General features: G+C 43.7%; 3 protein-coding genes across 6 annotated transcripts in view; 1 reads left to right on the top strand and 2 right to left on the bottom strand.

Annotated features, from left to right (window-relative positions):
* Window positions 1–965: 965 nt before the first annotated feature.
* Window positions 966–5,726, bottom strand: LOC141756040 (gap junction Cx32.2 protein-like). Its single transcript, XM_074615473.1, has 2 exons — window positions 5,547–5,726; window positions 966–2,016 (listed from the first exon to the last, which is right to left on the bottom strand). The coding sequence occupies exon 2, from the start codon at window positions 1,998–2,000 to the stop codon at window positions 1,128–1,130; it is 873 nt and encodes a 290-aa protein (XP_074471574.1). The 5' UTR covers window positions 2,001–2,016; window positions 5,547–5,726; the 3' UTR covers window positions 966–1,127.
* Window positions 5,727–8,086: 2,360 nt separating this feature from the next.
* LOC141756041 (gap junction Cx32.2 protein-like) lies at window positions 8,087–11,506 on the top strand. Its single transcript, XM_074615474.1, has 2 exons — window positions 8,087–8,245; window positions 9,615–11,506. Exon 2 carries the CDS (start codon window positions 9,624–9,626, stop codon window positions 10,377–10,379), a length of 756 nt encoding a protein of 251 aa, XP_074471575.1. The 5' UTR covers window positions 8,087–8,245; window positions 9,615–9,623; the 3' UTR covers window positions 10,380–11,506.
* Window positions 11,507–11,548: 42 nt separating this feature from the next.
* The window catches only part of mcm9 (minichromosome maintenance 9 homologous recombination repair factor), a 46,504-nt gene continuing 37,390 nt past the window's right edge, over window positions 11,549–20,662 (bottom strand). For all 4 annotated transcript variants that reach the window (XM_074615450.1, XM_074615447.1, XM_074615449.1 and 1 more), the window contains 3 exons: window positions 19,121–19,203; window positions 17,717–17,862; window positions 11,549–16,318 (listed from right to left, as the gene is read on the bottom strand). In XM_074615450.1, coding sequence (XP_074471551.1) covers window positions 14,854–16,318; window positions 17,717–17,862; window positions 19,121–19,203 — 1,694 coding nt within the window. In that variant the 3' untranslated portion in view covers window positions 11,549–14,853. The remainder of the gene's footprint in view (window positions 16,319–17,716; window positions 17,863–19,120; window positions 19,204–20,662) is intronic.

The following is a 20,662-nucleotide window of genomic DNA, read 5'->3' as shown; positions in this document are numbered from 1 at the left end:
ATAGACGTCAGCCTATCAGAGCAGATTGAGAACTGTCTGTCAGAGTTTGACAGACGCTTTCAAGACTTTGTTTTACTGGAGCCAGTCGCTACATTCATGTGCTACCCTTTTCGGGAAGATGCTGAGGCTGATTCACTTGCATCAAAAATTGCAACACTGTTTCACCTGAACTCATCTGGAGTGGAGGATGAGATTTTGACACTACAAGCTGACATTCAGCTTAAGTCCAGGGCTCATGGACAGTTCTGGAACTTACTCACAGAGGAAAAGTACCTCAACATGAGGAAATGTGCTACCTCCTTGACTGCATTATTCGGCTCCACTTATTTATGCGAGTCAGCCTTTTCCCATATGAAGATTATTAAGTCCAAATACCGTTCCACCTTGACTGATGATCATTTGGAAGTGTGCTTGAGGCTGGCTATCAGCAGCTACTGTCCGGACTATGCATCCCTGGCTGATTCCATTCAGTGCAAGTCATCAGAGTAAGGTAATGACAAAAAATGTACAATTATATTGTACAATATGGGTTCATGCAGTTATGCAAGGTACACCAACATATATTGTACATATAAAGAATACTCAATATATTTATAAATAAATATATGTTTTGCATTTTTATAGTAGGTAGATCATTTTGACTTGGGTCATTTTATAAGTAGCTCGCATGCTGAAAAAGTGTGTGCACCCCTGATTTACAACATCAGAGCAGCTGCTTTAAAAATGACTTCCAACAGTTTAATGGCACACTCAATTATTTACTAATAATTCAAACATATATTTAAGTGATTAGTTCAGAAGTAAGCTAATGGTTTATGATCAGTTGCTATTATAAAATGTAGACATTCATTGCAGCACAATGGGACTCATATTGTCAATACAAATAGGACATTACAGCTCTGGTACGCATGATAACAGACTGACCTCTATGACCTTTGCTGAAGAATGACCAGTGGAACAGTAGATGTGTGACACAGTGACCATCACAGTGTTTTATTCACACATTCAGTTGAGACTTTAACACAGTAAATTATAAACGTTATCATCCTGAGGCACAGTACATTTAATAATTCAATCAAGAACCAGCTGTTGATCGTATATCACCTGTACAGAGTGTCATTCATGTATCAGGTGTCCTTCTCTTTACTGACAGACTCCATGTGTTGGTCATCGCTGCGGAGGCCTGTCAGAGCCGCCGTCGGCAGAGGCAGCATTGGGACGCCTCCATACCGGTTGCTCATGCCCCCCCAGCCTGGGTGGGACGGGCCCTGCTGTGAGCTGAGCATATGCTGCTGAGCTTGACGCTGTTTCCTGGTGTCTCTGCTCTTTTTACAGATCAGGTAGATGATCTCCAGGATGTTGAGGAGCACTGAAACGCCTGAAACTACGAGCATGAAGAAGACAAAAATGGTTTTCTCTGTGGGACGAGAAATGTAACACAACGCGCCACTGTGACGGGCACAAGGTGGAGACATAGTACAGTGGAAGTGGGCCACCATGATCACAGGGCCAAAGATGTAAAACTGAGCCACAGTGAATCCCACCTCCAGGAGGATCTTGAAGACCAGCTGGGTCATGTAAGTGCAGAAGAGGACCCCTGTTATCTTCACCTTCCCTCTGTCATCAGTATACTTGGGCTTCTTCAAGACAGTTCCACCGGTGCTGTCACGCAGCTTCTCCGTCCTCCTCTTGTCCTTGTGGATTGTGTGGACAGCGTGGCCCAGGTAGACTAGGGTGGGTGTTGACACAAAGATGATCTGCAGGACCCAGTAATGAATGTAGGACATTGGGAACATCCAGTTGTAGCAGGCGTGTTCACATCCTGGTTCCAGGCTGTCACAGTAGAACTCTGACACCTCATCCCCCCAGACTTTGTCCACAGCAGCACCCAGGACAAAGATCCTGAACAGGAAGAGGACGCTCATCCAGATCTTCCCTATCACGGTGGAGTGAGACTGGACCTTGTCCAGCAGTGAGGACATGTAAGACCAGTCCCCCATGGCTGGAAGCTAATGTCTGAAGCAGAGGAGAAACACACACACATCAAACCTACAGTTGAATGAGACGAGTACAAAGATGATCGTTTATTCATCAAGATGTCTGCGATTCCTCCCAAGATAAGAGCTTACTAAAGATAAGACCTTACTAAAGATAAGACCTTACTAAAGATAAGAGCTTACTAAAGATAAGACCTTACTAAAGATAATACCTTACTAAAGATAAGAGCTTACTAAAGATAAGACCTTATTAAAGATGAGACCTTACTAAAGATAAGACCTTACTAAAGATAAGACCTTACTAAAGATAAGACCTTACAAAAGATAAAACCTTATTAAAGATGAGACCTTATTAAAGATAAGACCTTACTAAAGATAAGACCTTACTAAAGATAAAACCTTATTAAAGATGAGACCTTATTAAAGATAAGACCTTACTAAAGATAAGACCTTACTAAAGATAAAACCTTATTAAAGATGAAACCTTATTAAAGATGAGACCTTATTAAAGATAAGACCTTACTAAAGATAAGACCTTACTAAAGATAAGACCTTATTAAAGATGAGACCTTATTAAAGATAAGACCTTACTAAAGATAAGACCTTACTAAAGATAAGACCTTACTAAAGATAAAACCTTATTAAAGATGAAACCTTATTAAAGATAAGACCTTACTAAAGAAATTACCTTACTAAAGATAAGACCTTACAAAAGATAAAACCTTATTAAAGATGAAACCTTATTAAAGATGAGACCTTATTAAAGATAAGACCTTACTAAAGATAAAACCTTATTAAAGATAAGACCTTACTAAAGATAAAACCTTATTAAAGATGAAACCTTATTAAAGATAAGACCTTACAAAAGATAAGACCTTATTAAAGATGAAACCTTATTAAAGATAAGACCTTATTAAAGATGAGACCTTATGAAAGATAAAACCTTATTAAAGATGAAACCTTATTAAAGATAAGACCTTACTAAAGAAATTACCTTACTAAAGATAAGACCTTACAAAAGATAAAACCTTATTAAAGATGAAACCTTATTAAAGATGAGACCTTATTAAAGATAAGACCTTACTAAAGATAAAACCTTATTAAAGATAAGACCTTACTAAAGATAAGACCTTACTAAAGATAAAACCTTATTAAAGATGAAACCTTATTAAAGATGAGACCTTATTAAAGATAAGACCTTACTAAAGATAAGACCTTACTAAAGAAATTACCTTACTAAAGAAATTACCTTACTAAAGATAAGACCTTACAAAAGATAAAACCTTATTAAAGATGAGACCTTATTAAAGATAAGACCTTACTAAAGATAAGACCTTACTAAAGATAAGACCTTACAAAAGATAAAACCTTATTAAAGATGAGACCTTATTAAAGATAAGACCTTACTAAAGATAAGACCTTATTAAAGATAAGACCTTACTAAAGATAAGACCTTACTAAAGATAAAACCTTATTAAAGATGAGACCTTATTAAAGATGGGACCTTATGAAAGATAAGACCTTACTAAAGAAATTACCTTACTAAAGATAAGACCTTACAAAAGATAAGACCTTATTAAAGATGAAACCTTATTAAAGATAAGACCTTATTAAATACAGAGATAATGAAATAAGAAGTGTTTGCATTAAACAAACATAACTGAAAATAAAAACAACTGATCTGTCAGAATCTAGGTGTGTGTGAAAGGGAAAGTCAGAAAACAGCTTAGAATTCCTGTCATATAAAGCTGTATTTAAACGTCCTTATCTACCTGTACGGAGCCATCCATCCATCTGAGAGCACCAACTTCTCTAAAGAGCTTCTCAACCGGTACAGTTCTTTAGAGACTGGTGTCAGTGGGTCTACCACTGCAGCCTTTATTGATAGGTCAGCAGTAAGCTTTAAGAGCTCCTCACATGATACGGTATATAATAGCAAATCAGGCACAAGGATCTGCCATAACATTACCTTTTGTCAGTGTGGTGTCATCTATAAAAGCCTGTGTCATTTTGTTTTTCAAGTCACAAGACACAAAAAGGAAAATGAGTGAAACATGGAGGAAATGTGCAGCTGGTAGACGAGGGAGGGAGAAACATCTCTGGAACACCATGTTATGAATTAGACATTTTGCTACAGATTATAACACAGATTATAACATGGCCACTGACATACTGTACAGTCATTGTTCCTGTTCTGCATTACATGAGTTTACTGCGGAAGACAAACTGATTTTGATTTCCTGGGTGGGCTCAGCGTTGATGAGTGGTGGAAACAGAAGGACAGGATGGAGGAGGAAGATAGAAAGAAAGGAGAGGAAAACTGAAGAGCTGTTAAAGTGCAGAAACGAGGCTGGCTCGTTAAACAGACTGTGGTCCGTTGGCTGGTTTCAGACCTGGTGTACTGAGAAAGAAACCAATCAGCAACATGGAGCTAAGCAGGCTCCTGGTACCTGAGGTCTGAGCAGGTACGGTACCTGTGGTCTGAGCAGGTACGGTACCTGAGGTCTGAGCAGGTACGGTACCTGAGGTCTGAGCAGGTGCGTTACCTGAGGTCTGAGCAGGTGCGGTACCTGAGGTCTGAGCAGGTGCGGTACCTGAGGTCTGAGCAGGTACGGTACCTGAGGTCTGAGAAGGTACGGTACCTGAGGTCTGAGCATGGTAGCGGGGCAGTTTACCATAACAATTGTGCATTTTCAATAAAGCAACACATTTGGCAGGTTTATATGTTATGAAAAGGTATAGAGATAGATATCAGAGCGCTGCAAATTTGGCCCCTGAGGGCCGTTGCAGCCATTTTTTATTTTTCAAGGGTGCCTTTAAAAAGGAGCATGGTGACTTCGGGCTCAAACTTCAGCCCTTACCTTCATGATAGAATGACAACCTATACACCTCTAGAGCAGCAGGATCTCCAGCTTTATATTTCTCTTTTCATCAGCAGTAAAACTGACAGATATCTCTGGATACAGCTCTGGATCTCCAGTAACTTCTAATCACAGTTAAAGAGATACTGAACTTTGGTAGAACTTTGGGTTGTATGGCTAACTAGCCGTGATATATGACCAATTAAAGGAGATAATCATCATCGACTGCTCCTGTGAGCAGATTACAGTTTGTTATGCTTATTTTCTCTCTCCATTCACTCCCGTTGCTAGGGAAACAGGTTGCTATGGTTGCTTTCACACATTAAACCATTTGATTTGGTTAAAAGGAAACTCAGGTCCGTTTGCCCGGTTAGTAGCCTACGGTTTGTTTGGGCTGGTGTGAAAGCTCATTGATGTGGGCCTCCGTGCAGGGCTCATCACACCTAACAGCATCACCTGTCCAGAGTCAAACAGCCCTGTACCATGGTACAGTTTGATACGGGCCCCGATGTCTTTAATCTACAGACATAACACACGCTCGTCATAAAGTCAACTTCCTCAAAACGTAACTAAAATATGCTTCGTCGGTAACTTGTAATTGTGACTGATTTGTGTTAAAGAAATGCGCAGCGAAGTGAAATACCTCCTGAGACAAAATCAAATGGAAATGAAGACATGTTGTACTCACCTGTCAGGCTTCAGATATCAGAACTGGTTTTCCATGAGTCCATCCCAGAGGAGCCAGAGTGTGTGAGACACTGACCAGTATGAGACTGGGTTATATGCTGCTGGGTTGGGTCAGACTGACTCAGGCTACAGACTGCCTGCTGCTCACAGCTTCTCCTTTCACTCCCTCCAGCTGCTGACCAGAGTGATGAGTCTGGTGAAAAGGTTTCATCATGTTCAGTTCCTGTAAAGGAAGTCTCAATGACCCTTAACATCACATTCTTGACCAATCCCGATCAATGTCACTCAGCGCCGACGCTCCCACCACGCCGGAGGGGGCATCATTAGGACATTATAGGCAATACAAAGATATACATATTTGCTTGAAATAATAAAATTAATTATAGTGCCACCCTCCTCCATCATCCTGTGGGTGGTTCCATTGCGCCTGACGGTAACTCAAAAGGGAACCAAATGCCTTTAAAAAGGGAACAGGAGTCGGGAGCAGGGAAGCCAAACACCGGGATGACGCTGAGTTTCCTCTGCTCAGCGAAGTTTTTCAGAACTTCATTAAAATATCCCTGCATTCATCAATGTGACAGCATCAATGCAGAACTCACTCAGAAGCTGTCATATGATGAATTAATTAACCATTTTGCAGCAAGGAAATGCAGACGTGTGCGTCTGTAGAGCTTCCTGAAACTGCCTGTTCTCTAGTGCTGTATATACAGTCTATACTGTATAGACTGTATGTAGAGTATAGACAGTATAGACAGTATAGACAGTCTAGACAGTTTATACTGTCTAGACTGTATGTAGAGTATAGACAGTATATACAGTCTATACTGTATATACTGTATATAGAGTATAGACAGTATAGTAAGTCTATACTGTCTATACTGTCTATACTGTCTACTGTCTTTAACAGTGTTTGTAAAGTTTTGCAACTTTTCTTCTGTTTGGTGTGATTAATTGTATAGTTGTTTTTCTTATTTATATTTATATTTATTTAATTTGAACAACAGTAGCATCGTTGATAATTCAAATATATTTCTTTGGTTTCTTTTATTGAATAAGATTTCACTTTCAAATACTTGGACAATGTATGTGTGTTGTTGTTTTGTGTGTTCTATAGTGCAATGTGTACTGTCTGATGGACTAACTGAACAGTTCTTTTTTCTTACAAATACAAATATTTAAATATTTAAACAGATATTTGTTGTTTTTATTTATTTAATTTTTCTTTTTTTTGGGAGGGGGGGCACCACAAAGCAATTACACCTAGGGCACACAAACGGCTAGCAGCGGCCCTGACGTCACTAAACATACCGAACATTAATATCAGCTCCTGAGAAGAGCCCACATTTAGTTCCTGAACTGGTCCCTGAAAGGTGGAACCAGAACCAGAACCTGTGACAATCTCAAGTTAACAAACACAGTGAAGTAAATGTATGTGTGCAGATGGTGTAATAGTATATACAGTCTATGTGGCTGATGCTATCAGCATATAGTGGCATCAGTATATTGTATATTGAGATCATTTAGAGACACCTGTTTATGTTAACTAGTATCATCTGATATCATTTATGAATCATAAATCCATAATTGGTTGAGCTCTCTTCACTAAGTACTGACGTAACTAGATAAAAACTAGCCTCTGATGTTTTCTTATCATAAAACAATGTGCATGTTTGTGATGTGACCACACCTTTGTCAGGTCAGTCTCATCTCTCTGTGCACGGTACAGGTGTTCTGTGCTGGATCGCTACCTGGCCCGTGCACGTTTACTTTGTGCTTATTTGCTTTAACATGAATGTAGTCTTAGAATTATACTGCACTTCTCGTGGAGACAAGGACCCTCTTGAAGACTGTGCCTCAGGATCAGGATCAGGATCAGGATCAGGTGATAAATCCCACCTGACCCACCTGAAGGCCCCGATAATGTCATGTATGTGTCATGTATAATGTCAGCCAGCATTGTGCTTCAGTGATCTTCATAAACACAATGTCAACTATCGCGGGTACAAGTAGCCGAAATGTGATTCCTCAGGAGGGTGGCTGGCGTCTCCCTTAGAGATAGGGTGAGAAGCTCAGTCATCCGTGAGGGACTCGGAGTAGAGCCGCTGCTCCTTTATGTTGAAAGGAGCCAGCTGAGGTGGTTCGGGCATCTAGTTAGGATGCCACCTGGGCGCCTCCCTAGGGAGGTGTTCCAGGCACGACCAGCTGGGAGGAGGCCACGGGGAAGACCCAGGACTAGGTGGAGAGATTATATCTGGCCTGGGAACGCCTCGGGATCCCCCAGTCAGAGCTGGTTAATGTGGCCCGGGAAAGGGAAGTTTGGGGTCCCCTGCTGGAGCTGTTGCCCCCACGACCCGACCCCGGATAAGAGGTTGAAGATGAGTGATGATGAGTGAGTGTGACAATGTCAACTAAAGCAGCTCAGACCAGTTGATGAGAAGGATTTGTGCTGATGAATTGATGAACTTTAACACGTTGCTCAAGGTGACTTGACATTTTAGAGGAGGGAGGGTAATTCATGGAACAGCTGATTTGGTGACAGTTATGGGTGTCATTTTCTCAGCACTCTGACACAGTTAGGGTGTGAGGGCGGTTAGCGAGGTCTGGGAGGATTCGGATGATTTTGCAATGTCAGCCTGATTTATAAGAGGGAAGTGAGAGGATCCCGGAGACAGTACAGGGACTGAACACGGCTTCACTGAGGTAGGAACACTTATTACTGGGTGCACAGTTAATATTGTACTATCAATTATTAATCAGTTAAAATGTGAAATCCATGATAGAGAATTTACTTATTTGATTCTATTTCAGCCTTCAGGAATGGAAGCTTGATTAGGAACAGTCGTAAGGTAGAAAATGTTTTAATACCTTGTTATAAAATGTTATTAAATATGTTTAGAACTGGAGGTAAATGTCCGACATGGTCCTCATGTGATTTCACATCTAATATATCTGGACGCTACACTCAGCTTATATCGGCATTGGTGTCAGCCAATCAAAATCCTTATAGAATAAAACATATTTTCTGGCAACACATTTGTAAACATATAGACATGATGAATGGCATATACAACGGTAATCCGTCTATCGCTAGAAGTAGATCTTGTGTTGTCTTACAGTGTGTATTCTCTGTATACAGTATACAATCATTGTGTATTAGGGTTAGGTGTTACTCTTCAATCAGAGGTTCTGCTGCTTTCATTTATATTCTGAATAACTGATGCATGTTCCAAAAGGCTCTAAAACTCTAAAATTCTTAAAAGGTCCCATATTGTGCTCATTTTCAGATTCATACTTGTATTTTGTGTTTCTACTAGAACATGTTTACATGCTGTAATGTTCAAAAACCCTTTATTTTCCTCATACTGTCGGCCTGAATATGCCTGTATTTACCCTCTGTCTGAAACACTCCATTTTAGCGCATTTTGACAGAATTGCAACAGAATTGCGTTGCTAGGCAACAGCTTGGGTCCATGTTTACTTCCTGTCAGCTGATGACATTCACATACACTGCAACCAGGAATAAACTGGGACACATTTAGAACGTTTATGTTTAAATCTGTGTAAAGGGTCTAAATATTGTATATTCGTGACATCACAAATGGACAGAAATCCTGACAGCTTGTTTCAAATGCAGAGTTTCTGAATACTGAGTATACTGATAATAATGAGTGTGTATTTCCCTGTGGATTGAGCGTTTCGATACTTTCACAGTATTAATAGGACTTAAGCCTGCTTTATAATAAAAAAACATGAAAATCTCACTTTTTTATTATGTGGGACCTTTAAAATCACCGTTTAGCAATCAGTGATACTTGTTGCTACCACATGAGCCTTGGCAGGATCTGTACATGTTTTCTTTTTTACATTTTCAATTTCTTCTGGTTATTATTTATTTATTTTCCTAAATGAAAAGATCTTTTCTGATGGAAACGCAGCGCTTCTTCTACAGAAGAGAGAGTTGGTAGATGTGGACTGTAGTTCTGCCATGTCCTGTCTCAATGTTGTTCACAGTAAGGCTGGCTCACGCTGACTGGACGGACATGTCTTTGGTTTGTCTTGTCTCTCGTAGGTTGTCATCATGGGGGAGTGGTCCTTCCTGTCTCAATTGTTGGACAAGGTGCAGTCCCACTCCACTGTAGGGGGGAAGGTCTGGATGAGTGTTCTGTTCCTCTTCAGGATCTTCATCCTGGCTGCCGGCGTAGACGACATCTGGGGAGATGAGCAAGGAAACATGAACTGTAACACCAGGAGTCCCGGCTGCAAAAACGCCTGCTATGACAAGTCCTTCCCCATGTCTCACACACGCTTCTGGGTCCTCCAGATCCTTAGCGTCTCCACTCCAACACTCATGTATCTGGGACACGTCCTGCTGGTGATTCGCAGAGAAAACAAGCTGAGGAGACGCCTGCAGCTGAAACTCGGTAACAACTGGATGATGAAAGCTCCAAAGTATTCAGATGAACATGGCAGAGTCCAGCTGAAGGGCGTCCTGCTGGTCAGCTACATGATGCAGCTGCTGTTTAAGGTCCTGCTGGAGGTGGCCTTCATTGTAGGCCAGTACTTCCTCTACGGCTTCATACTGATGCCCAGTAAGATCTCATTTAGCGACTTCCCCTGTACTGGACAGGTGGACTGCTTCATCAGTCGTCCCACAGAGAAAACCATCTTCATCGTCTTCATGTTGGCGATGGCCATCCTCTCTGTGATGCTCAACATCATAGAGATGTTCCACCTGATGATCTCCAAGATTAAGGAGAGGAGGAGAGACTCACAGATGCACCGTCTCAACAAACCAAACCATCAAGATCACAAATGTTCATCTGAGGGACTGTGATTACAGATGTTCATCTGAGGGACTGTGATCACAGATGTTCAGCTGTAGTGTAAGAGGTGGACTGTGAAATAAATGAGGGAATAGTGTATCAGCATGAAGACATCATCTCACTCTTTATTAACACAGATTTATTATTATTATTATTAGTTATTATTTGTATAAAACTGTCACTATATCCCGACGGTAGTATATGAGACAGGTAATCTGTGAAATAATCATGTTCCTCTGTGTCCTCCTGTACTCCTCATGACATTTACAAGATTCTACCGCGCCCCAACAAAATCAACCAATCAGAGCAGAGGAGTCTCTACAGCAGTTGTCAATCACTGCTAGTCAAACTCGTGATCTCCGACCAAACGGTCAAACTAGGCAGCGCTGATCAGATATGAGTCCAGATTCTGTTACTGTAATGCCTGTTTCTCTCCGTTCTGCACATGTGAAGTATGGTGGCAATGCCTGTTAACATTTAAATAGCAGTCAGCTCTGTTGGTAGTGTAGGTCCTACAGTGTAGGTCACTGTAGGACCTACACAGTGTAGGACCTACAGTTTAACACAAGCACACGTTGTTTGCCACTACCTCAAGCCAATTTTCATAGAAAGTAAAATCTACAGAATAACCAGTTTATTATTCGTAATTTTCCAGAAATATTGCTCAAGAATTTGTATTCAAAGATGCCATTTAGATAATAACTATCAACTGCTTATCAACTCTGTGGCTCTGGGGAGAGAGCGGGTCATCCTTTAATCACAAGGTCAGCGATTCGATCCCCGGCTCCTACAGAAGCCCCGGTTGCTGCTCCTGATGATGGGTTAATGCAGAGTCACAGTTCATGTATGTCTGTCTCATATCAGTCTCTTCACAGTGAAGTCCTACTGGACACTACTGGCAGTAGCTCAGTCCATAGGGACTTGACTTGGGAACCGGAGGGTCGCTGGTTCAAGTCCTTATGGACCAAGTACTGAGATTGCCTCTTGAGCTAGGCACCAAACCCCCAACTGCTCGGGGCACTGTCAGCTCTGCTTGCTCTGACATCGCTCCATTAATGCATGTAGGTCCTGTTTGTGCATATGTGTGTATTCAGGCCTGTGTGTATTGTGTAATATGTAAAATAAAACAGAGGGAACACAATTTTTTATTTCCCCTCGGTGATTAATAAAGTGCCTTTCTTCTTCTTCTCAAGAAACTATTACAACATAATAATTGTGGCTTTTATTTCCATGATCTTTCCATGGTAACAGCCGGTGTCCAGGCAACCCTTCCTGTTAGTGTGGAACAGACAACCACACACTTCCTCACACATCCACCCATCAGGATGAGAACATGTGACATGCCACAGATTGAGGAACTGAGTTTAGTGTTTAGTCTGCCAGTACCTACAGTCAAATATATACTGTACACACTAAAGTCACGGTTCGGTGTGTACCTCCGTTTTTGGGTTACAGTTCGGCATGTTTTTGGTACAATAGGAAAACAAAGGAAATGCAGGAAATTACTTCTTTTCATGTATTTAGATTTTTTTTTACATTCTACAGCGTCTCATTGGCCATAATTCTTACTTTGCCAGAGGTCTGTACTACGAAGCAGGATTTGGCGTTAGTGAGGTAACTTCAAGGTTAACCCTTCAGGGTTTTCAGTCCTACGAAGGTGGATCACTTCTTACCGGGGTAGATCACCATGGTAACTGATGCTGAACAGCTAACCTGCTCCGGAGCAGGTTATGTTCCAGATAAGAGATCAACTCTATAAAAGCACATCCTACTGACCAATCAGAGGTCAGTGCGGGGATCATATGGTAATATTACACAAATATGAAGAAGTTACCGTCATAATCAGACTGAAACAGTTTAAACTGACAAATACAGGAAGGACAGCTGGATTTATGCTGTGGGTGTTAACCACTTTGAATATATTTTTATATTTATTTTTTTACTTGGTCTTGAGTCTGTTTCACACCGCCGGAGATGGGACACAGCTGAAAGAAGGAGGAAATAGTCATACACACCTCATATTTATTAATGGACATAATGAGGTGTAACCCATCCATCCTTTACATGTCGTTAAGATATTTATATCTAGAAGACTATATCTGACTTTTGAGTGTTCCGTTAAATTAATAAGTCTGTTAATTTACGCATTCACACATGCATCTGGCAGCTTCAGCTGTGGTACTTTTAGTCTGATTATGTGTTTAACTTCTTCGTATTTGTCTAATATAGTTTGCTCTTCCTTTTGTAAAATGTGCCGCTCTGTTTGTCTGCAGTCTGTGGACTTGTCCATGTCTGTGATTGGTCATGAACTGCAGACACCTCCCCGTTCATGTGAACGCGCTCATATCCAGACTGGGAAACCCTGGGTTGATTTACTGAGTTGATAACCAGCGTCGTAGGACCGCTTAGCGTGATCTCTGTTGTTAGGGTTAGTGAAGCCAGATAAGGAGAAGATACCCTGAGTATGTTGAACTGGCTTCGTAGTGCAGGCCTCCGGACACTAATCCAAAGATCCACAATATGTTTCCATCCTGCCTGGATCTTCATCAGGTCAAAGTGTATGAAAAAGTGGAAACCGCACCCACATGTACCCACACGTACCCATATTCATATATCCGTCAGTCTATCAAAAACACCAGCGGGATAAAAAAACATGTCATTTATATATCAGAAAATCCATCACCTACATTCAAAAATATGAAATGACATTAAGGTTATATCTAATACATGTGCAATAACTGGATTTAAATAAGTTCTCTATATGCAATCACAGTATGAAAAAAGACACCTGTTGTATAACGTGTTTTCATTTTTACAAATATGTGTCAGAATATATCAATGTAAATGTATGTACAGGAAGATAGGAAGATGAGTAGTTAGAAGAACATGTCTGAGGTCATCCTCTTGATTCAGACCTCCAGGTGTGTGACGATATAGCAGCTTCCTGTTTGGAGTAAGAGGGGATTTAAATCGTCTCCTCTTCTTGGAGATCTAATGATGAATCTGAGAGACGCCAGCAGGTGCCACCGGGCTACACTGATGCTGATCCTGATCCCGATCCCGATCCTGATCCTGGGTCCAGATGCAGCTCCTGAGGCCTGTACCACGAAACAGGATTTGCGGTTATCGAGGTAACTTCAGGGTTAACTCAGGGTTTTCCGTACTACGAAGCTGGTTCACTTCTTATCGAGGTAGATCACCATGGTAACTTATGCTGAACAGCTAACCTGCTCCGGAGCAGGTTATGTTCCAGATAAGAGACCAAGTCTATAAAGCACCTCCTACTGACCAATCAGAGCTCAGTGCGGTGATTATATGGTAATATTACACACATATGAAGAAGTTTAAGTCATAATTCAGGCTAAAAACAACAGTTTAAACTGACAAATACAGGAAGGACGGCAGACTTTATGCTGGGGGTGTTTACCTCTTTGAATTATGTTTTTATATATTTTTGTTTTTTACTTGCTCTTGAGTCTGTTTCACACCGCCACAGAGGAGGGAAGCTGGTGAAAGGAGGTTTAAATAGTCATAGACGCAACATCACCCTCGCAGTGTAAAATGATGAGTAATCTATTCATCTATTACACTCTGAAAAGTTATTTATATTTAGACGAGTATATATGACTTTTGAGTGTTCCGTAAAATTAATAAATCTGTTAATTTACACATTCACACATCAGGAGTTTTTTCTTTTACCAGCTGTATTTCCTGCATTTAGCAGCTTCAACTGTGTTACTTTTAGTCTGGATTAAGTGTTTAACATCTTCGTATTTGTCTAATATAGTTTCTTCCTTTTGTAAAATGTCTCTCTCTGCCTGTCTGTCTGCTGTCAGTAGTCTTGTTCATGTCTGTGATTGGTCAGATGCTGCAAACACCTCCCAGTTCATGTGAACGCGCTCATAACCAGACAGAGAAACCCTGGGTTGATTTACCGAGTTGATAACCAGCTTCGTAGAACCGTTTAGTGAGATCTCTGTTGTTAGGGTTAGTGAAGCCAGATAACAAGAAGATACCCTGGGTATGTTGAACTCGCTTCGTAGTACAGGCCTCTGGTCTTTAGTGCTCTTTATGTTTCTCCTACAGATGCTAAACCACATGGGCAGTGCCTCTTACGTTCATTGTTTTCCCTGTTATTGGGTAGTTATTTGGTACACATGAACCATGCCGATGATTCCCCGGCAGAGGATGAATGAAAGTGGTGTTTTTAACCGAGATGAGGTCAGACTTTACCAGCATTTGTCTTAAGCTGGGGGGACGTTGGTACACTACTTTGAGGAGGGTTAGGTTTCTGCTGCTTGTCATGTTGCCAGCATGCAGCTACTGAATGAGCCGGAGCTCTAGCTGCTGGAGCAGAGTACCAACACCTGAACTTCTCCAACCATTTCACAGCTTTACTTTCATACTACAGGAGGCAAGAAGTCTCCACAGCAAATCAAGAATGCATCATTGTCCACATACACATGGTGACAGCAGCCTAGGACTTCACATTTTGGCTTTCTTTGAAACCTCTTGGTCCCAGTCAGTGTCCAGAACATCATTACTGAACGCGACAGAGTCAAACAGAGAGAAGGGACCCCTGGAACCAGCAACACTACTCAGTGGAGGGCCCAGCTCAAAACACTTCCTCTTCTTCAGATTGTTCACCATCTCTACACTGTTCCTCTGGTCTGCAGCAGGAGTCCCCTCTGTGTGCTTTGCTTTGCTCTTGGACATGGTTTTAGTCGGTGACTCTGTCCAGTGTTGGTGTTCCCGTCTTCGTGGGAGCTCCGGGTCCTGTACAGTTTGGATCTTCCTTACTAAAGGACTGTGTTCAGGGGGATTTAAAGCACCATCTCTTTCTTCCACTCCATTAGGAGGACTGTTTCCCACTGTGGTTTGAGGTGTGGTCGTGGGTTCAGTTGAGCAGGTGAATGAGAATCTGGAGAGTTTATCCAGCGTTGAAGAGGCCACAGTGGACCTGGAAGGTGCTGGATCTATAATGGAGGTGGCTGAGTCGACTCGGGCCAAACCATCCTGATCCATACTGACTCCAGACCCACTCTGTCCCCCCCCACTGTCACAGCTCACCTTTTTTCTTTGGTACTGGTTCTGTCTTTTATTCTTCTCTGTGTCTGTAAGTGGGTCAGCAGACTCCTCATGTCTAACTGGTCTAAGTGTGTGGGTGTGAAGATCTCTGCTGCCGGGGTTACTACTAGTCTGGATCTCTGAGCTGAGCTGCTGGTTGTGGACTGAAGCTCTCATCTTCCTTGGTTTGAATATAAAACCTGACAACTTTGCATGCAACTCTTCACCTGTTTCAGCTTCAGTGTCCATCTGTTCCTTTAGCTCAGTACTGGTGTTCTTAGTCCCAGTCTGGTCCCTCTTGTCTTCCTTCCCACATCTACTGTCTCTGCCAGAGGACAGGTTATCCTGAGCTAGCTTCTCACCTGATGAGGTTGTATCTAAACTATCAGCAGACACCACCCTCTCTCCATGCTGCTGATTCAGCTCCAGCTGTCTTCGTCTGTCTCTCAGATTCTTGGAGACTTTCTGAAACACACAGCCCAGTGTCTTTGGCTGGGTTTCATCTCTCCATCTCTCCTTTGGGCTTTTTCTGGTGTCTTCTTCTGAAGCAAAGGGAATAGTTCCACGGTTCAATGAGGAGCCAGTGTTACTCAGACAGTCCTTCTCACTTTGACAGTGTGACTGTTTGCTTACTGGAGACATGTCTGACCAGCTGGGGTTTGGTTTTCTGTTCCGGGTATGTTGAGCTGCTGTAGTCATGGACGAGGCCATACCATCTGGCGACAGTGATGGAGTGATGGAGTGGAACCAGTCCAAGCCACTGTCCACCGTGGTGACGTCATGGCGGTGTGTTGTGTTGGTGGAGTTTGGGTCTCTGAGTTGACGCTGGTAATGATCAGTTGGTGGGTGGAGCTGGGAGGCCTCTGAGGCTCTGCTCTTCAGCCTAGTGAACAAAGACAATGCACATGAACTCCTTCAGTGTGAGGGTTAAAGCTATAGGAACCCTGATATATGTACAATACTTTAAACACATTAAACAAAATGATGTTAAAGACAGGCACATAAAGAAACTGTATTCCCAGATTGCTGTGGAAGTATTAGTAGTATAAGAAGAGAAAATACAACCACGAGACGAGACAAATACAGGACATGTTTGGTGGGATGGATCTAACCCTAACCCTAACCCTATGGATCACATGGACATGGACAACACGTGCTAGTTAAGGAAGTTGTCACAAAGGAAGTTCATTGACCTCTTTGTGATTTCTTGAGAATAAGAAACAGATAACATGAGCCACATCCTGAGGCTGCATCCACACTAGTTTGTTTTCATATTAAAACGCAGAATTTTTGTTTCGTTTGTGCGTAGTGTCCACGCTACTCTGGAGTGGTAGAACCCCTAAAACGGAGACGTTTGAAAACACTGCTGATCACATTTTAGTTTGAAAGCTCCGGACGGGCAGTAACAGAGATGTTTGAAAACACTGACGCAGACGTCCACGTTGGCTTCCTGATTTGGTTTGATCAGTCCCAACGTGTCCTTTTCTGATTGGTCTTCCCTGATACTCATGTGTTGCTGTCAGTAACAGCTCCACCTTGTCATCAGTCCAAGCTCAGAAATCTGCTCTTGCTTTTCACCATTGCTGTTCTTCTTTTTTTTTTTGCAACTAAGCAACCGAACGCAGAGTAGACAATGTGGTTCCTGTTTACGCTGGCACGTGCATGACCAGTGTACAAACTGCCGATTGGTCAAAAGCCCTCGGCATCGGAAACCGATGCACGAAGGCACCTTTAGCGACAGTACGTGATGAACCGGGCTTTCAACTAACTCCAGTGTGATCCCTCCCGCGGCGTTATGCGACGGTCGGAGCAGTGAACTAGTATTAATAGAGCGAGAGTTCGCTCAGGGTGGGCGGGTCAAACAAACAAGAATTTCAACCAGGAGACCGATGTTCGTGTCCCGTGTGAAACTAAAAGCAACGTTGACTTATTTTGTCATGTGACTCGTCGGTATCGTCGGTCCTGTGAGTCATTAGTCAGTGAAAGTAACATCAACCACGACCGTTTCCTGACCCTACCTAAGTGGTTGCGTTGCTTAAACCTAACTTCCTGTGAAAACAGAAGTTTATTTTGAAAGGACACTATGCATGTAACGAGTATGTTGACACGCCGTGCCCGGTCCGTCCAAAGTAACGTAAGGGGGGTACCCCGTGCGTCGGAGTGAGCATGTGTTGGATGGTCATGTGATATGCGTTTTCAGGCGTGTTAGTATGGACGGTGGTGATATGCTGGTGTGCATGGAGACGTGCAGATGCTAACAGTGTGGGAGGTAGTGACTCACCTGACCTGTCTGTCCATGTCCTTCTGAAGGAGCAGTGGCAGGTTCAGCCCCTCCAGCAGGGTCTGACACTGGAGCTGATACTGCTGACCGGGGTCGGAGGGGAACGAGGTGAGTAACGCGTTTACATTCCCCAGCAGAGCACCGCCCTGAAAGAGGAGAGCACCCTAGTTACAGACTGCTGCAGGGTGGAGGAGGAGAGCACCCTACAGTTACAGACTGCTGCAGAGTGGAGGAGGAGAGCACCCTACAGTTACAGACTGCAGCAGGGTGGAGGAGGAGAGCACCCTACAGTTACAGACTGCTGCAGGGTGGGAGAGGAGAGCACCCTACAGTTACAGACTGCTGCAGGGTGGGAAAGGAGAGCACCCTACAGTTACAGACTGCTGCAAGGTGGAGGAGGAGAGCACCCTACAGTTACAGACTGCTGCAGGGTGGGAGAGGAGAACACCCTACAGTTACAGACTGCTGCAGGGTGGAGGAGGAGAGCACCCTACAGTTACAGACTGCTGCAGGGTGGGAGAGGAGAGCACCCTACAGTTACAGACTGCTGCAGGGTGGAGGAGGAGAGCACCCTACAGTTACAGACTGCTGCAGGGTGGGAGAGGAGAGCACCCTACAGTTACAGACTGCTGCAGGGTGGGAAAGGAGAGCACCCTACAGTTACAGACTGCTGCAGGGTGGAGGAGGAGAGCACCCTACAGTTACAGACTGCTGCAGGGTGGAGGAGGAGAGCAACCTACAGTTACAGACTGCTGCAGGGTGGAGGAGGAGAGCACCCTACAGTTACAGACTGCTGCAGGGTGGAGGAGAGCACCCTACAGTTACAGACTGCTGCAGGGTGGGAGAGGAGAGCACCCTACAGTTACAGACTGCTGCAAGGTGGGAGAGGAGAGCACCCTACAGTTACAGACTGCTGCAAGGTGGGAGAGGAGAGCACCCTACAGTTAGACTGCTGCAGGGTGGAGGAGAGCACCCTACAGTTACAGACTACTGCAGGGTGGAGGAGGACAGCACCCTACAGTTACAGACTGCTGCAGGGTGGAGGAGAGCAGCCTACAGTTACAGACTGCTGCAGGGTGGAGGAGGAGAGCACCCTACAGTTACAGACTGCTGCAGGGTGGAGGAGGAGAGCAACCTACAGTTACAGACTGCTGCAGGGTGGAGGAGGAGAGCACCCTACAGTTACAGACTGCTGCAGGGTGGAGGAGGAGAGCACCCTACAGTTACAGACTGCTGCAGGGTCAGGGTGGAACACAGAGACATGGGCAAAGAGCAAGATGAATTGGTCTATGGCAGAAATGGCAATTTATCCATTTAACCAACAGTTCCATATATTAAGGAACAAACGCAAAGCAAGGGTCAGATGGGATTAGTGTAGCATGGGTCATCTTGTGTTGTCCTTACCTGCATGGAGCACTCCATGACAGAGACAGCAATGACGGCGTCCTCTATGGTCACAGTCTCTCTGAACATCAGCCTGGCGTGGGCTGGATGGGACGAAAACAAGGTTCAGTTCTGCTGCTTTCAGCTATTTACACACAATTCTACTTATCAGCATTTTGTTTGTCCTAATACAATGTTTGCTATTACATTTATAGAAATAAACTCAGCTGATTTATTGAAAAGTATTTTTTTTTTAATAGTACACCAACAGAAATGCAGTAATGTATGACGCAAACGTTTCATCCACATCCCATTACATTAGAACACCATGTTGGCAGGGTGCCAAGGCTTGTGAGAGACTCTGAAGTCTACTGGTAGAAGGTACTATGGCCTGATAAGAGCAAAACTGATCTTTCTGGCAAGACTGAACACCAGATTACAGTGCACACCACCATGAACACACCATCCCCAGTGGGAAGCATGGCGGCAGCGGGCTGAGGAGATACTCCTCTGCAGCGGGCTGAGGAGATGCTCCTCTGCAGGAGGATGCGGAGATACTCCTCTGCAGGAGGATGCGGAGATGCTCCTCTGCAGCGGGCCGAGGAGATACTCCTCTGCAGGAGGATGCGGAGATACTCCTCTGCAGGAGGATGCGGAGATGCTCCTCTGCAGCGGGCCGAGGAGATACTCCTCTGCAGGAGGATGCGGAGATGCTCCTCTGCAGCGGGCCGAGGAGATACTCCTCTGCAGGAGGATGCGGAGATGCTCCTCTGCAGCGGGCCGAGGAGATACTCCTCTGCAGGAGGATGCGGAGATGCTCCTCTGCAGGAGGATGCGGAGATGCTCCTCTGCAGGAGGATGCGGAGATGCTCCTCTGCAGCGGGCCGAGGAGATGCTCCTCTGCAGCGGGCCGAGGAGATGCTCCTCTGCAGCGGGCCGAGGAGATGCTCCTCTGCAGCGGGCCGCGGAGATGCTCCTCTGCAGGAGGATGCGGAGATGCTCCTCTGCAGGAGGATGCGGAGATGCTCCTCTGGAGCGGGCCTGGCAGGCTTGATGCAGTCTGGAAGAAACCTACCACTTGGGAGAAGATTGTTTTCCCCACACAGCCAGATCACAATCTAATCCAGTTTATTCACCAGCCACATCAACCTGACAGTGCTCTCCACACAGACTGGAGACTGAGCTGAAAGGTCCCTGCTGTAGGCTACAGCCCCCTTTACAATAGGAGCCTCAGGCCTCAGTGACGTTGGAGCATCATGGGTCTATAGGTGGCTTTTCAACACTGTAACACTGTGTGTAATATGACTTCACAGTAGACTGAGAAATAAAGTTAAACTTAAACTTTATTTGAATCGTCACAGACATTAAATGTGACCTCTGCAGATAACCCATCTTTATCATTTAGGAGAGTGGGGGCTGCTAGGGGGCCTCAGCCAATAGGAGGGAAGATGAGGGAAAATGATAAAAAAAGAAAGAAATCGGTATTATTATTATTATTATGTGTATTATAATAACTATAATTTATAATAATATATAACATGTGGGGATATTTTTGGCTATGTC

This window comes from Sebastes fasciatus, chromosome 18 (genome assembly GCF_043250625.1).
Source record: "Sebastes fasciatus isolate fSebFas1 chromosome 18, fSebFas1.pri, whole genome shotgun sequence".
NCBI classification, from domain to species: Eukaryota; Metazoa; Chordata; class Actinopteri; order Perciformes; family Sebastidae; genus Sebastes; species Sebastes fasciatus.
This window is presented reverse-complemented; position numbering and strand designations above follow the sequence as displayed.

Excerpts from the sequence above, each read along its gene's own strand:
- LOC141756040 (XM_074615473.1), bottom strand. The coding sequence starts at position 2,000 with ATGGGGGACTGGTCTTACATGTCCTCACTGCTGGACAAGGTCCAGTCT.
- LOC141756041 (XM_074615474.1), top strand. The coding sequence starts at position 9,624 with ATGGGGGAGTGGTCCTTCCTGTCTCAATTGTTGGACAAGGTGCAGTCC.